General features: G+C 36.2%; 1 protein-coding gene across 1 annotated transcript; it reads right to left on the bottom strand.

The window, feature by feature from the left end:
- Positions 1-2064: 2064 nt before the first annotated feature.
- Positions 2065-14556, bottom strand: LOC146923098 (uncharacterized). The gene is made up of 9 exons (XM_085715834.1): positions 14375-14556; positions 14141-14252; positions 13870-14050; positions 11176-11205; positions 6848-7277; positions 5761-6689; positions 4428-5630; positions 2634-4317; positions 2065-2532 (listed from the first exon to the last, which is right to left on the bottom strand). The coding sequence occupies exons 1-8, from the start codon at positions 14554-14556 to the stop codon at positions 2657-2659; spliced, it is 4728 nt and encodes a 1575-aa protein (XP_085571960.1). The 3' UTR covers positions 2065-2532; positions 2634-2656.
- Positions 14557-16354: the final 1798 nt, after the last annotated feature.

The following is a 16354-nucleotide window of genomic DNA, read 5'->3' on the forward strand; positions in this document are numbered from 1 at the left end:
ATATTTTACTATTGATTTGATAATTTAGAGTATAAAATTAACTTTTAAATAACCATGTTTTATTGTCTTTAGTAATTTTTTACATATTTTAATTTTATTTTGGGTTGTTTCATATTTTATAATAGGGTTTAAAACTTCATGTTAATGAAATTGTGAATAAAAAATAGCGAAAAATATGTATTCAGTTTTTTATTATATTAAAATAGACCCGCAATACTATTTTTTTTTTGAAGAGTGTTTGGTTATTATTATTTTTCCAGATTATTAGAAATAAAAAATAAATATTGAGGGAGTAAAGTGTAGGTTTTAACATAAGGAGGGAGGGAAATGTAATTCAAATTTCTCTTAGGGGAGGGAAGTGAAATTTTTTCTAATATGTTTTGAATAAGAGGGGAGTGGAGTGTATATTTTAACACAAGAGGGGATGAGAGTGTAATTCAAGCATCTTTGAGGGGAGGGGAGTGTAATTTACTCTACTTATAAAAATGAGTGTAAATAATCAAGTGGGTGTAGATTGCTAACTTGCACCTTAGTGTTTTTAGGTGGATGTAAGTTAGCAGCCCCATATATATATATTCACAGAAAAATTCCAATAAAAGGCAAACAATAATAGAGAATAAGAACCAATCTTATTTATGCAATTTTTATTACATTTGAGATGATACCATCTTTAATATAAAATGATTGGTGTAAAAGTAATAAAAAGATTGTGAAGTTTTAGGGTTTCACATCACCAGATGGAGGGTGGGAACATGGGGCACGATGACACACCGGTACGCCACATATTCCACCTGGTACGCAAGGTGGAACAACTATAGTGCCAGCTACAGTGCCTACAACAGTGATCAGTAATAACATAAACTTCAAAAACATCTTCAATATATTTTCCATTATAACAAAGCTTGGTATGCAATGAAAAACAAAGTGGATGGATATCTTATAGTGAGTGATAATATGTTAAAGAAATGTGCACTTATTTATAGACAAAGGAATAATCCTTTGAGTTGTGATAATTAGAAGGGGAAAAAACTTTTGACCAAAATAATTAGAAAATTTTAAATATTAAATGGTAATTAGAAGGAAAAAAAAAACTTTTGACCGAAATAATTAGAAAATTTAAGTTTATATTAAAATATTTCAAGTTTATATTATTGTATGATGGCATAATTTAAGATAAATAATATACAATTTTAACTTCATATATTTCTCATTTTCCTAACAATGTTAAATACATTTTATAACTTATTTTCTATATCTACATTAAAATCTTTATAAATTTATAGAATGTTAAGATAATGTATTTCAAAAATTATTTTAATATTTAAAACAAATTTAATACGTACCTTTTTTCCCCGATCAAAACAGCGGAAGCTAAGCTGCTCACCAACCACATAATATATTGAAAGTAGAGAAAATATACAAGACATGGAGGGGATCAAACCAAAACTCATTAAAAAGTTACTGAATCTAAAAATAGGTTATCCTAGTTTGTATTTCACTAAATATTTTCTAATCTCCAAAGGGATTTTCTTAGACACCGTGGATTCTGAGATGGAAATTTAAAAGACTTAACCACTAGAGTAGAGTATGTCTCTAACCAAATGTTCCTCCAATGCTTCTCATAAGCAATCTATATTGCTCTCATAGCACAACACAATTCGGCTTGATATGAAGAAGTGATGCCTAAAGATCCAGCAAATCATCCAACAAACTCAGCTTCATGGTTCCTAATTATTCCTCCACTCCACATGATGTAGTACCAGGGTTTCCATCACGACGCTCTGTCAGTGTTGCATTGTGTCTAACTAGTGTTTTACCCGTGCCCTTGCACGGGGTTACGATTAATTAAGATGTTTTTCAAACAGCGAGAAATCAATATTAACATTGCGTTACAATATGAATAATTATTTCAATTGAACAAAAACAATTAACTGGAAGTCGCAGTAAATATTACTCTTGACGCGATAAAAAAAATTTATCGATTTACCTGAAGAGAATAAAATCGTTAAACAACATACAATTCAAAAACAAATGTTATCGAGAAATACAACAATCTAAGAATTCTCCATGAATCACCAACATCGTTCGACAATCTATTAAATAACATCTGCACATTATCCATAATCCATAGGTGGATACAAAGGCTTGAGAGATATCGGTAACAGAATAAATTCGTTCAATTCATAAGCTAATAACACATTCCAACCAAAATAAATAACATGCATATAATTAATTCCACTGCTACAAAACATCTTCAGAACATTGCACTGGAAGAATTTGATCCGATAACACAACAGCAACATAGGGGAATTATTAAGCAATCCAAATTGCAAAAGGGAACAACACAAACTTAAGGGAACAATTCAAACATATTCTAAACCAAAGGAAACAACTGACAGGAAACAACAATAATTTCTAAGCGTGGCACACCTCCAAGCTGATTCATAAAATAGCAGGCCTTAGAAACATGATAAAGAGATATACTAAACAACAATAGGTGCAACAGCTTTGCTTGCAATAGAACTGCAGAATCTGCAGACAGAGGCAACAATAAAATTATGAGATGAAAAAACTCAGTAAATAACAGTACATAGCCAAGCAGGAACAGCAGAATAAAACCAAAATTAACTCACCTCATAGAAAAATGAAGGATGATTCATATCTTCTGGAAAACCTCTTCATAAACAACATTAACCGTCGATGTCGAGGGTTCTCCATTTTCATCAGTAATCAAGATTTTCAATCCACTTCTGCTGGTAACCCTTGACACCGCCACATACAATTGACCATGAGTAAAGACCGGTCTTGGGAGATAAAGACCGACTCGAGACAAAGTCTGCCCTTGACTTTTATTTATGGTCATCGCAAAGGAGACAACCAATGGAAACTGACGCCTCTCAAAGGAAACAGAGACATTTGCACCAGATGGAATAAGATTCATCCGAGGTATGTAAACAACCTCACCGCCATGTGTACCGCCAATGACACGTGCACATATTACATTTTTCCCAAGAGAAACAACAGTCAAACGCGTGCCATTACAAAGACCGGAAGCTTGATCAACATTTCGAAGTAACATAATAGGAACACCAACCTTCAAAATGAGCTTATGATTAGGCATACCTGAACATTTGATGTCATTTAAAAACTCAGTTGTAATCCAACGATGATCAAGACCAATATCTTCATCACATTTACAAACCGAATCAGCACTCAAGTACTCCTTCTCATCACCAGGGATCAAACTCATGACGTAATCATTTACCTTCTCAACCAAGTCTAGCGTCGGTGCAAGAATAGCACAATCTTGGAAAAATTGGTCATCAAACATGCTGTCAATCAGACCAGGATAGGTTGCACTTACTATGTCACCAATTGGATCACCAGAGTTTGAAACCAACAAATCATTTGGAATCTGAAGAACAGCCTCCCCATCAGCAATGTCACCAGCCTTCCCATCACCAATGTCCAATATCCAAGCCGCAAACTCCCGAAGCATCTCAGCTTCATGCGCATCTCCAAGACCTTGAAGCCTCATGTTCTGTGTCAATCTCAGCACCTTACAACCTGACCACAAGGGGGATGAATTAATAGTGGAATGAACAACATCAGCGCGGGATCCCTTTGGAACAACGGGGAGAATTTGACGAAAATCTCCACCAAACACAATTGTTTTCCCACCAAACGGTAAATCCAAAGCTCCGTCAATAAAATTATTCATAACATCACGCATGGTCCTATCAAAAGCCTCAAAAGCCAGCCGATTAATCATAGGAGCTTCGTCCCATATTATGAGGCTGGCCATGGTTAGCAGTTGGGCCTTTTTACCATCCTTTTCAATCAAACAGCAAGAATCCTCAACCAAAACCAAAGGAATAGCAAATTGTGAATGTGCAGTCTTTCCACCCGGCAAAAGAAGGGACGCAATTCCACTCGATGCGACATTAATAACAATCTTACCCTCAGATCGAAAACGAAAAGAGAGAGCATTCCAAAGATAAGTTTTTCCCGTGCCACCGTAACCATACACAAAAAACATTCCACCACAACTATTCTCAACAGAATGTACAATCTGATTATAAGCTGACAACTGACCTTTGTTTAGATTTGAGAAATAATGACCATGCTTTGTCAACATCTCATCTTGATCATAACCTAACTCATTGGCCAATAAAACATTGTCAAATACCTCGACAACAACAGACGATAGCTTCGGCATGGACTCAAAATCATCCAAGGTTTTTCCATTAAGCCTAAGCAACTTATCAACCTCAACCAGGCAAAGTTGCTTTAGATCTTCATCTGATATGATAAGATCTACCAAAAAAAGTAAAATTGCAAGATCAGTAAAAGCCAATGAAAAATATAAAAAATGTAAATGCAGGAAAACGTCAGTTAAGACATGAGCATTTCACCCATACACCAACCTGGTAAATTCAGAACACGTCGTCTCTGATAAACAATGCCATCAGCCAAAGCCATCCAAGTCATTTCCCAAGCTCTCAATGGATCAGCCAACGAAGAACACAGAAGCAAATTTGCAAATATCTTCCGAGCAATGCTACCCGAAGAATCAGCCGCCACCTCATTAATAGCATCAATGAATTGGCGGTCATCAGCCAACAAACCCAACGCACCACAGGCCTCCCGGTACGTTTCAAAAACAACACCCTCAACCGTGCGAATATCCTCAAAGCATGTGCAGCCTACTTGAACATTCAAAAGCAACCGTAAATAGTATAATTCACGATTACTCGGTGGCACAAAAGTCAACCGTCCCACAGATATTCCCCTTTGTCTTGGCTGCCAAGTTCGATTACGATCATTGAAAACAAACATGCTTGGGTACTGTGGGTACGTGAGAGATCGACCAATTTCAGATTCCTTGTTAGAATCCATCCAAGCAAGAAACATTGTGTTCCTTTCTTGATTAAAGGCCACGACGTCTTCAAGATCAGCATCATCATCAAAAATAACCCTCTGCCTCCCATCGAGGTGAAAAGTCAACCTCTGAACAGCCGGATATCTACTATGAATATCAAATGCAAGTATCCGCCATATAGACTCACACGGAGATAAATACCTACAGTCGTAGTATTGCTGGATTTCGTCAACATCCCCTTGATCACCAGCCTCAACAGTAGCAGTGACACGGTCAACCCCTTTGGTAATGTACTTAAAAAGATATTTAATGCAATTAGATCTATTGCAAAATTCAATGTTTACATGGGCTTGGTACTTCATAATCAAGGTCGGATTGTAAGGAACAACGTTGCGATTATCCAACTGAATATCGTTCTTCATTGCAACAATACCGAGATCACGCCTTCGGTAAATTGGATAACCACTCTCATCAAAGGAAGTTCTAGAGACAAACTTTTTAGGATAAAACTTGGAACACCGACGATCCTTCATACACGGTGAGTTTGGCCTTGCAAACCCACAAGGACCATGAACCATGAAACCGGTGACAGCAGAGTATAACTTTGGATAAAGCCTAGGGTCGGGCAACTCGGCAGATATGACAGAGTCAATTGATGAAATTGAATCAAGTTTGTCCTTTTTGTCAAGCCACAACAATATGTGAGCGTGAGGCAACCCTCGTTTTTGGAACTCTATAGTATAAATACCTGCAAAAAAAAAAGAAAATATATTTAACAGGCATTTAACAATCTATACCTATATAAATGCACATCTACGGCAGAACAAATTAATTATTAATTAGCAAAGACAAATAGAATAGAAAATATAGCAACTCACTTGCTATGACTTTCCCAAAGAATTCTCCTTTACGAAAGTCAGACATAATCTCTTGCAATTTAAGATGAAAAACCCTGCAACATATATCTGGCCGAAATGATGCATAGTTACCGGAGTTAGATAGATGTCGTTGGATCTCAACCCATTTCGGATTGCAAGTAATTGTGAGAAACAAATCTGGATAACCATATCTCTTGCACAACGCCTGAGCATCCTGGCAATTATTAAACATATACCGTCTACCCCCAGTAAAAGATGCTGGCAAAACAACCCTAGAACCAATAGATGATGCATCAGAGTCACCGCGACTAACAGCCTCCTCCAAACCCGCCAAGAAACCAGACCTTATCTTTGCTTGATTTTGTCTAACCCAAGAAAGTCTTTGTGACTCAATCATAGAGTACATATCAACAACAAATTGCTGGAAGAGGCGTTTGCCCAAAAAAAGAACAGAATCCTCAAGAGTTCTCTCTTGCAAGCGAAATGCCACAAACTCGCGCACACTCACACGAACACGTTTGTTGTCAGTTCCAGCGGAGGTCAACTCATTTCTTTCAATATGCTCCTGATATTGATCTTCACCAAAGGGGAATAAGAGAGGATATTGTAGAGGAATGTACTTTGAGTGAGTCTCATGAATACGCTGCAACATGCCATCTTTCTCCCTCACAACAATGTCCCTACCATCTTCAGAATCTTCAAAGTCTCCAACAATCAACGCCGCAACCTCGTCAACATCAGGTACATTATATGTCCTTGAATCAAAATTCCTATTCCGAAATAACCTCAAACGAACAGGCACATTCTCATTCAATGCACGAAAGTCACGAACCATTCTAAAAATCTTGACCAATTTATTGTGCTCGTCCATTAAAGCCAACAATTCTTGAATCAACAAAGGATCAAGATCACTCTCCCGCGAACGACCACTGCATCAAAACAAACAAATAACAAAAAAGTAAATTTAAAATGACATCATAACATATTCAACACAAAAAAAAAATTAACAAATAATCAAGATAAAAAACTAACAGAACAAACTCTTTAGACATAGAGCTAACAGCAGTAAATGACTCTATAAATTTACCTGAAATGAGATAGACGGTTGGCCAACTCGTTCTCTGTATCGTAGATATAGAGCTGACAAAATTTGGGACGCTGTCCTTCAGCAGGAAGAAGACTACCAATGCGATGATAATTCTGACCGGAGATAACAAAGTGAGGAGGACCTGGACCTTGATTCAACCCGGACTCAATTTTACCCCCCATAGAGGTAAAAGAGAACAGATTATTGTACGATCGAATATTGGCAATAAAATGAGAACTCTTTGGATGACCACCATTAAAAAGACTGCGAAGCAAAGGAGGCGGTTCAATCATGGAGGGCAAAGTGATCTTCCCCTTCATACAACATATGGAAGCATCAGGAGTAGTGGCGCAACCGCGCCTCTGCGCACGCTCCCCATACCAGAACAGAGCATTACATCGCCGACATACAACATCCATATCCCCAACATCTATATAATCTGCAAAGTAATGTTCAGGCAACATAATATTTATAAATCATAAATGGAAAAAAACATGAGGAGAAAGAACAAAATAATAAGAACCATAACAATAATTGTAGATGAGAAAAATGCTATAACCTTGCAATTCACCCCTGTCAAAACACTCCATTAAAAGCAAAGGAACTGGATCAGGAGGGACACTGCTTGATCCATTGCCAACAGTGGGAACATGGTCTACAAACACAATCCATGGTGATAAAAATAAAACACAGACACATGAGTTTTCATAATTCCAAACCAACAAAATGAAGAATAATAAGAGGCTGATATAATCTAACCATTGTCTTGAAGACCATCGAAGAGATCAACAAACAAAGAATCAATCGGAGTCATTATGGAGGACCCTGTCCAAGGGAAGAAACAACAGGGTCAAGAGTAAAACATCAATGGAGAGAAGAGGAATACCGTCAAGGATCACACAAACCTCAACAACAAAGAAAAAAGACTTTCAACTCCGCCCGCAAATCAAAAAATACAAATCAAAATCAATGAACTGATAAAGTAGTTGACAACTGGAACAAACAAAAATGCAAAACCAAAGGAGATAAATGATGAATGCATATAAATCATAGTTATATTGGAGTACCTGGCATAGGATCCACACTATTAATTCTGGCCCTCTTTGCTTTCAACTTATTGTATCTCTCCAACCGTCTTCTTTTTGCCTCAGAAGCAATTGAAGATAACTCAAAAGTATTCATCCCTTCCATGAGTATCAGACCACAAATAAAAGGAAGAAACTGGTTTTATGACAAAAAAGGGTGTAAAACAATGAAATATATTATGTCAATTACAACCTACGTGCAAGGTATGGGAATCACTGAGCAGAAAAGCAATTTATAGTAAAAGTCTGAGATGCGCAGATGAGAAAAAGGTAGTGGCCAAATGGAGTAGATGAAGGCTTAGTCTAATGTACATGACCTTAACACACATCTGCCAACACAACAGAGGTCTGGAACAACTTATAAAAAGGAAATGAAAAGGAAATATTGTCAGAGGTGACTTACCTCTCCACCACACCACTACAATCCAAATGAAGGCCAGGCAAAGTAAAAAACTATTGTCTGGAGTGCAGAAGGAGTACGTAAGAATAAGAAAATTTATCACTTTTTGCTGCCAAAAAAAAAAGAAGGAAACACTAACTTTGCAGAACCATTTAAAAAATTAAATAATACAACTTTAGAAGTATCAGCAATGACAATATTGGATTGAATATTGGTAACTGAGAAGAAAATGAAAGATAGATCAATGACATATAAATACTCTGAAGGATAAGATACAATGTAAGATAGAAACCAATTAATTTGGTAAAAAAAAACAACAGAGGCGGATCAGCAACCATCAAACACATAAGACAGTAGCAGTCTTAGCATTCATAATTTTGTTTAGAGGGAAGAAAATAAGCTATAAATTGGGCATTTTGGTTTCAAATTCTACATTTTTAGATCAAGCATCTCCTTTAGTAAATGGGAGGACCAACCACAATAAGAAATCATTCTGATAGGACAAAATTAGCGATATCAGCGATAGATCAAACAAAACGGAGAAAAAAATATATGGACGTAACACAAACACAGCAACGTGGCCAAATATATTAATCATATGCTTCTAGATACAACACAAACATCCAACACGCCATCTCATGTCAACACAACCATGATGGACGTAACAGACATGGCTTGTTGGATATCGAAATATTCAAGTACAAACACCAAGATAGAGGCCGAAATAAACTACACGATAGCAAACAGCCACAAAATAGAACCCCATGCAAGGGGATGATCATAGCTGACCAGAGTTTGCAACAATTAACTAAAATACAAATAAGGTAACGACACATATAGGATCCACTAACGTAACATACTAAATATTATACAGAAGGCCCAGCAGCTTCGTCGACGGAGAGAAGCTCATGAAAAGCAGGTAGAAGATCCCTCGTAGGAACTGATGGAGGAGCACTTGCGCTTGGTCCTGCCAAAGCATCCGCAGCAAATCCACTTGGAGAACAGCCAAAGGAAGGAAACCTGGCAAAACCATAGTTTGCACCAACAATCAGAGCAGAGGCAGGTGAGATATCATCGACACACGGTTTGAAGATACACTGGAATTTCAAAATTTACCCAACATTAGTGTGCGATTTACCCTCATGAAGTAATCACATGAAATGTATTGTTACGAAACAGAAAACATATAGGGCATGTAATAACCTTGGTTGGGGTGTAGTTTTTCCCAAGGGAGTAGTAGCAGGCAATAATATCCTCATCGTTTGTCAAGCGAATGACCTCGAATGGATGGCCAGATAGATGAATATAATTCTGCAATTTCTTAACAATGAAGAGAACTCTCTTCCTCTTCATTGCCTCTAGACCAGGCTTGCTCAAGGCATATTTGACACCCTAACAAACCCAAAAACACCCATATAAGACTAATGAGATGAAATGAAATATCCATGGATCAACATACAAAAACAAGAAAATCAACACGCCTCACCAAGTGATTGTAACTGAGAGAAGTGATTCCCTGCAACAGATAGTCAGGAAGCTCAAAGGTGGCTGTGGCCTCACCATCGTCGACAACGACCCTCAGCATGGACCTAACAACATCGCGGACGTTAGAACACAAACCAGACAAAGACAAAGCATAAACTTTAAAAATACAAAATCATACTTTGATTTGATACCAAAGGTAGTAAGACCACACAGAATGCAAACATAAAGTCCATTATGAACCTTCATGCAGCTCCCACAATCACACATTGGGTACCACCACTGGTCCACCTGAAAACACCCAACAATGTTACCACAGACGACCGAAAGTCCAGTTTCAGGTGACTTCACAAGCTCAGCAAGGGTCTTCGACGGATAGAGACGGTTGAATTCGAGCTGATCAGCAATAGCGACCCTCATTGGATCTTGATTAACACCCCTACGGAGTCGACCACTCGAGAGGACCAACCTAACAAATTTAACGAAAAATGAATACCACATAGTAAACAACCAACAAATAAGAAATCTAGGCCAGACAATAGGAACCCTACAAAGATGCAAAATGATTCAAAGCATCACACAGACCTGTTCTTGAACTGGACATACTCAGCTATGGAAGGATTAAACAAAAGCCTAGTCATGTCCTTAACACCCTCCAGAACAGAATAATCTACAATGAAATAAACAAACATGTAACTGATCGTAGAAAACACAAAAGGTCCAAACCCATCATCCAACAAATTTGAAACTTTCAAACACAACTAAAAACAATGAACCATACGAACCTCCCTTCCTGTTAACCTTTCCAAACTGCACGACCACAACAGGTAGTCCTTGATAACATCCTCTCAAAAGCTCTTTGAACTCAGCTACAAACACACCCTTCAGCTCACATTCCAACCTTCCTCTACACCATGGAAAACATACAACAGCAAGAAGCAAAATTAAACAAAACAGAAAAGCCAAAGGGAAAGAAAATATATGTGAAACAAAGGGCACCTCTCATCAGTGAGTTCAATCTTAGCAACAGTTATCAACCCCTCAGCATCATCAGAAACACACTCGTAATGCAGCGCAGTCAACAAACCAATGAAATCTTTTGAAGTAATGAAACATGAAAAGACATAGTAAATGACATATTACATAAATAAGGAAAAACAAAGGAATCATTGAGTAACAAAACACTCACCAACCAGGCGAGCAGGGTCAAGCCTTGGCCTGTTGATCTCATCACTCTTGGACAAAGTCAACCCATATTGATGAATGAGAAAGCTATCATCTAGGACAACCCTTGTACTTAAGCGAAAGGTTATCTTCTTCCTGTTTCCAGTTGCAATCGAACAGCTCAAACTCTCAACAACTTGGAAAGTGCTGATGACGTAAACTGAATGCTCAAAGAACAAATGACCTAAGAGAGGAACACACTGGTGTGGAATGGTTGCTTGTATCTTGTTGCCCTAAAAACCAAAAAACACAATAAAGTCAAAAAAGGATAAACCCTAGCAAAAAGCATAATAACAGGGGAAAAAAATAAATAAATGACAAAATACTCATGCATGGTGTGCAAACCCACATCAATATCAAGCAGGATCAGCTCAATGCTGCTGACTTTTCCACGAAAGAAACTACTCTCAACAGTCCATTTCCTTATGACTCGAACCTTGATCCTCCAGTCAACCCTACCAGTCCTGAGAGACATCAAACCATGGAAAGGTGTCATCATTTTAGTGATCTCGTAAAAGATTGAGAGGTTTGAGTGAAGTTTTTTGGGGAAAAAAATAACCAAGCTTCAAGCCTAAACAGTCAACATGAAAGATGAGAATGGGTAAACTGCCTATACAGCCATGGAAAAAGAACAGAAATGGTGTAGTTTGAAAGGAAGTGTTATCTTGGAAGAGATGAGTGGCATCTCATATATATAGCAAAAGATGTAGAAACTATCACTCAACGGACGTGAAACACTCTTCAAACAAAATATAAATTGGAAAAGGCATTAAAATGGTATATTTTAAATATTTCGACACTGTAGCATGGAAAGTGTAGATAGGAAGTGACATGTAGATTGATTAGATTTTGTGGATATGCATCCTGAACAAATATATTAAATAATAACCCACCTTAAGTATCATAGTTATAAATTTATCTACCTAACATGGTTGTAGTTATATTATTTATCAGTGAGATTAAACACCAATCACACAATTCTTATCACATAAAGTAATCTTATGTTAAATTTGGATGACAGCCATATAATCAGTCTCAAATATTCTGTAATAAAATACAATCGATATATATATACGTTAAACACTTTAGAAGATCATCGTTTGAATAACTCATATTTGAGACAAATACATCTGAATGTACAGCCTATGCAAATTAAAATAAATTATCGATCCTATAAAACAAATCACCATTATCTAAACTAAGCATAAATATATCGTATAAGAATTTAAAAAAAAATATATAACCCAATGCTGAATAAAAAAAGATTAATCGCTTGCCTGGTTAAGAAAAATCTCACAAAAACGTATAGGATCTATAAATGGGAAACCAATAGTCGTAGCTTCCTTTTACTTAAAATGACTCATCGAATAACGATAAACCAATATTTGTAGCTTCCTTTTCATTTAAATTAGAATATAACAGAATCTTAATTTTAAAAGAAAAATTGTAGATCTTGTTTAAAGAAAAAAAGGGATTCATAAATATATACTATACAATTAAAAAAAATTCAACATTTATAAAAATTCATTATAACCTGGTTGGATTTGAAAAATTCCCACACCAACAATTCACAGCGATACATGGGAAACCAGCTGGTGCAGCGGCTCTCATTTAATAAAAATCATCTAATAAGCAATAAACCGACGCAACATCTACGACAAAATATTAAATTAAAATATAAGCGAATCTAAATTTTCGGATCACAATCATAGAATATTAATCTTAAAATCACAAGTATAGATCTTATTTAAAGAGGAAACAGGATTCATAAACATATGGTATAAAACTAAAAAAAATTAAAACAAAGTTGATTCCAAAGTCTAGTAAGAATCATTATCACCTGCTTGGATTAGAAAAATTTCACAACAACAAATGGCACCGATACATGCAAAATCAATCGGTGCGGCACCTATCATTTTTTAAAACCCAACGAATAAGCAACAAACCGATCCAAAACCTGAGAAATAATATTAAATTAGGATACAGGAGAACCTTAATTTAAATTTCACAACTATAATTCTTGTTTAAAGATGAAGAGAGATTCAACCCATAATATAAGATAATCAGTATAAATTGGATGACCTTTATAAAAAGTTGCAGAAATAAACAAATGAGCATCCCCACAAAGGCAGAGAGAATCCACCAATAAGCATGACAATAAATAACTAAAAAGGGAAAGAAATGAATAGTTGAAAAATGCTTACCAAACTGAAATAAAAACAATCCATTATCCATTATTAGAAATAAAAGGAGGGAACCACAATGTTTATGGAAATTCTTCCAATTGAAACAACAAAATAGAATGAACCCCAAATAATAAGATCTGGGACACATCTATGCACACTTACACATAACAAATTGAACGAAACAACTAAAGGATGATAGAAAAATAAACAAAGCGGGGGGTAAACGCTTCTCACGACACAGCAGCATACATATAGATGAAACCAGCAGTTTCAAACACAAATCTAACAATCTAGCAACACTACATAATCCTAGACCTTGACACCCTCTCACCAAGAGCCAAATCCTCTTCATCAACTTCATCCAACAGATTAGATATCTTCCTTTTGTCACCAACATCAACCCGAGAGGTGGAACCAATTTCAAAGCAAGAATTATCAAACGGATCTTCTGGACCACCATCATAGTAAGGTTCATCTGCTGCAAAAATCTTTTCATAATCAACAGCAGAATCATCATATAGACTGGCCACAAAGGAATCCAAAATGAAATCCTGCAAAACCAAAATACCAACAATAATCAAAACAATGTAACTAATAGACAAACATCAAGAGTTAAATAAGCATGACTTACCTCAAGTTCGCCACCTGCATTGTAAGGAATGGGATTAAGGAAGACATCAAACAAACAGTCATGGGTGAAAACGTCCAGAACCTCATAAAGGGCTGCACCACCAGGTGAATCACCACATTTTTTCGCAACCTCGAAAATCATAGGATCGGCAAACAACGAATCCATCTCTGTGGGATACAGAGACGATGCCTCAGGCTATAAAAAAAAAAGGACACACAATGATCCTACAAATCAAGGGTAACATTAATTTAAATCAAAACGAACAACCAAATAAGATGAAATCACCATATCAAGCAATATCTTGCAGGTCTGCGGTGCAAAGCGCTCAACAATGATATCGCGTAATAGGAATGGAGCCTCAGAGTCGAAATCCCCCACACTAACACGCAGCCTAAATCTAAAAAACAATTGAAAATGTTAATAACATATAACAATCAACAATAATATAAAACATCATTGTTAAAGTGAAGACAATGCAAGGACATGCAGATAACTGAAAATGATGTTAGTATTACCCACCTAGGTACAAAGGTAGAAAATTGGTTATCAATCCATTTATCAACACCCTCATCAATACCAAGATAACATGCAACTACAACAAACACACCATCATCCTTGCATTTGACCAAATCAGCAAAACTGATAATAGGTCTATGACAAACAAACTCATGCAAACCAAGAATCTCAGACATCCTAGACATTATTCAATATTCAATACTGAACAAATTTGACAGACAAAAATGCAAATATATGCATGGGGGGTGATTAGGATGTGATGAAATGAACACCCATGAATGGCTATAAATAGGAAAATAAATGGCCCAAAAGAAGAAAACATACATGAACATTTTTTTAAAAAAGTTAACAATTTCTTAAAAAAAAAAATGAAAAGAAAAACAGAGTTGCAGGCACACAAATAAAGAGTTACATGAGGTCAGGAAGTAAGACATCTAAAGTATTAAATAAAGTACATTTTGTCCCACTTGTAGATCTTAGGAACAGGTCAAAAATAACCTAGGAGGTACTAACAAAAAAGGATATGCAGGTTATTCACAGCTTTATACTACATAAAGGACTATGACAAAAGCAAAAAACTGCACATAGATGGGAGAATAGACTAAGCTACCATACTGCTGCAGGTAAAATGTGGCCAATAGGAAACAAAAAGTACGCACAAAATAAGAAGCATTTAATGGAAGGATTTGGTCTGTTTCAAATCTGCAGTGTACAGGACCGTGCAACAGAAAAATGTAACGCATGGGATAATAAGTAAGACCCTTTCAGACAACATATTCACATAAATGCCATGATGCAAATCACAAGGAAAAAATAGCAAGTGCATTTAAATAAACCCAAATCAAGTAAATCAATAAAATATAGATTCATACCTGATGAATGACAACCCACAACTCCATCACGACATGGAAGTCAATCATGTGAAGGTTATCCTTCAAACAAACAATAAAATTCCAAAATCAAGATTAAATTTAGGCACGGTGGAAAGGTTTCAGACCAAACATGATCCAATAACAAAAACACCATAATAATAAGCATAAATTAGTAGACAAAAAACACACCAATTTATATTCCAAGTTTAATCAGATACAACACACACACAGAGGAAGAAATAAGAAAAAGATCATCATCAGATGCAGATTAAAAAGATAAAAAAATAAAACATATCATAACAACACGACACACTCTCATAAAAACAACAACAAACATCAGGGACCCAACATAAAAACAACAAAGAATCTGCATGAACCTGGGAGATCGACAACCAAACACGACATACTCTCATGGATCAAAGCATGCAACAAAGCCCTCAAGATTGAAAAAACACATCAATTCATGAAAGAAAGCGAAACCCATTGGAGAAAATCAAGACATTAGGTCACAGAGGAAAGGAAAAACAAATTGCAAACCAAGGATGTATAACGAAAACACGGACGGCCGTAATACCAGCTGCATGCAAACCAAAACACAAAAAGCCATCAGCAACCAAAATAATAACCCAGAATGAAATAAACAAAGGCAAGAAAATACACCCAAGTAACAGATTTTAGTAGAGGGAACAAACATAACACAACTCACAAAATGGAAGAAATCAAGAACATACCCGCATAGATCGAAGGAAGATGGAAGCCTCGCCGTAAATCTCTCTGAAGAAAACCATCGGCAAAATTAAATAATTTTCAACTTATTTAAATATGGAAATAAACATAGTGAACCGACCCAACAGCAAATAAATGGATCAGGAACAAAGGATAAGGCCCAATATGAAAATGAGCCCAATAAAACAACATGAAATACTTCTTATGAAAATACCAATAATGTAATTGTTTGTGAAGGAGCAATAAAAAAAAGGGTGAAAAACGCTGAGACAATCAATTAAAATTGCATTTCGTGTGGATATGGCGAACAAACGTTACCGAAAATTTAAATTTAAATATCGTCCAGAAGAAGATAATATTAACAAAATAAAAAATGTACAAATAA

Source organism: Medicago sativa, chromosome 5 (assembly GCF_051527215.1).
Source record: "Medicago sativa cultivar Bolivia chromosome 5, Bolivia_mono, whole genome shotgun sequence".
Lineage (NCBI taxonomy): Eukaryota > Viridiplantae > Streptophyta > Magnoliopsida > Fabales > Fabaceae > Medicago > Medicago sativa.

Coding starts and splice junctions, on each gene's coding strand:
- LOC146923098 (XM_085715834.1), bottom strand. CDS start 14,556: ATGTCTAGGATGTCTGAGATTCTTGGTTTGCATGAGTTTGTTTGTCAT. Junction 5,631..5,760: donor CTTTGGGAAAGTCATAGCAA/GTGAGTTGCTAT, acceptor TTTTTTTTGCAG/GTATTTATACTATAGAGTTC. Junction 4,318..4,427: donor ACGTGTTCTGAATTTACCAG/GTTGGTGTATGG, acceptor TTTTTTTGGTAG/ATCTTATCATATCAGATGAA.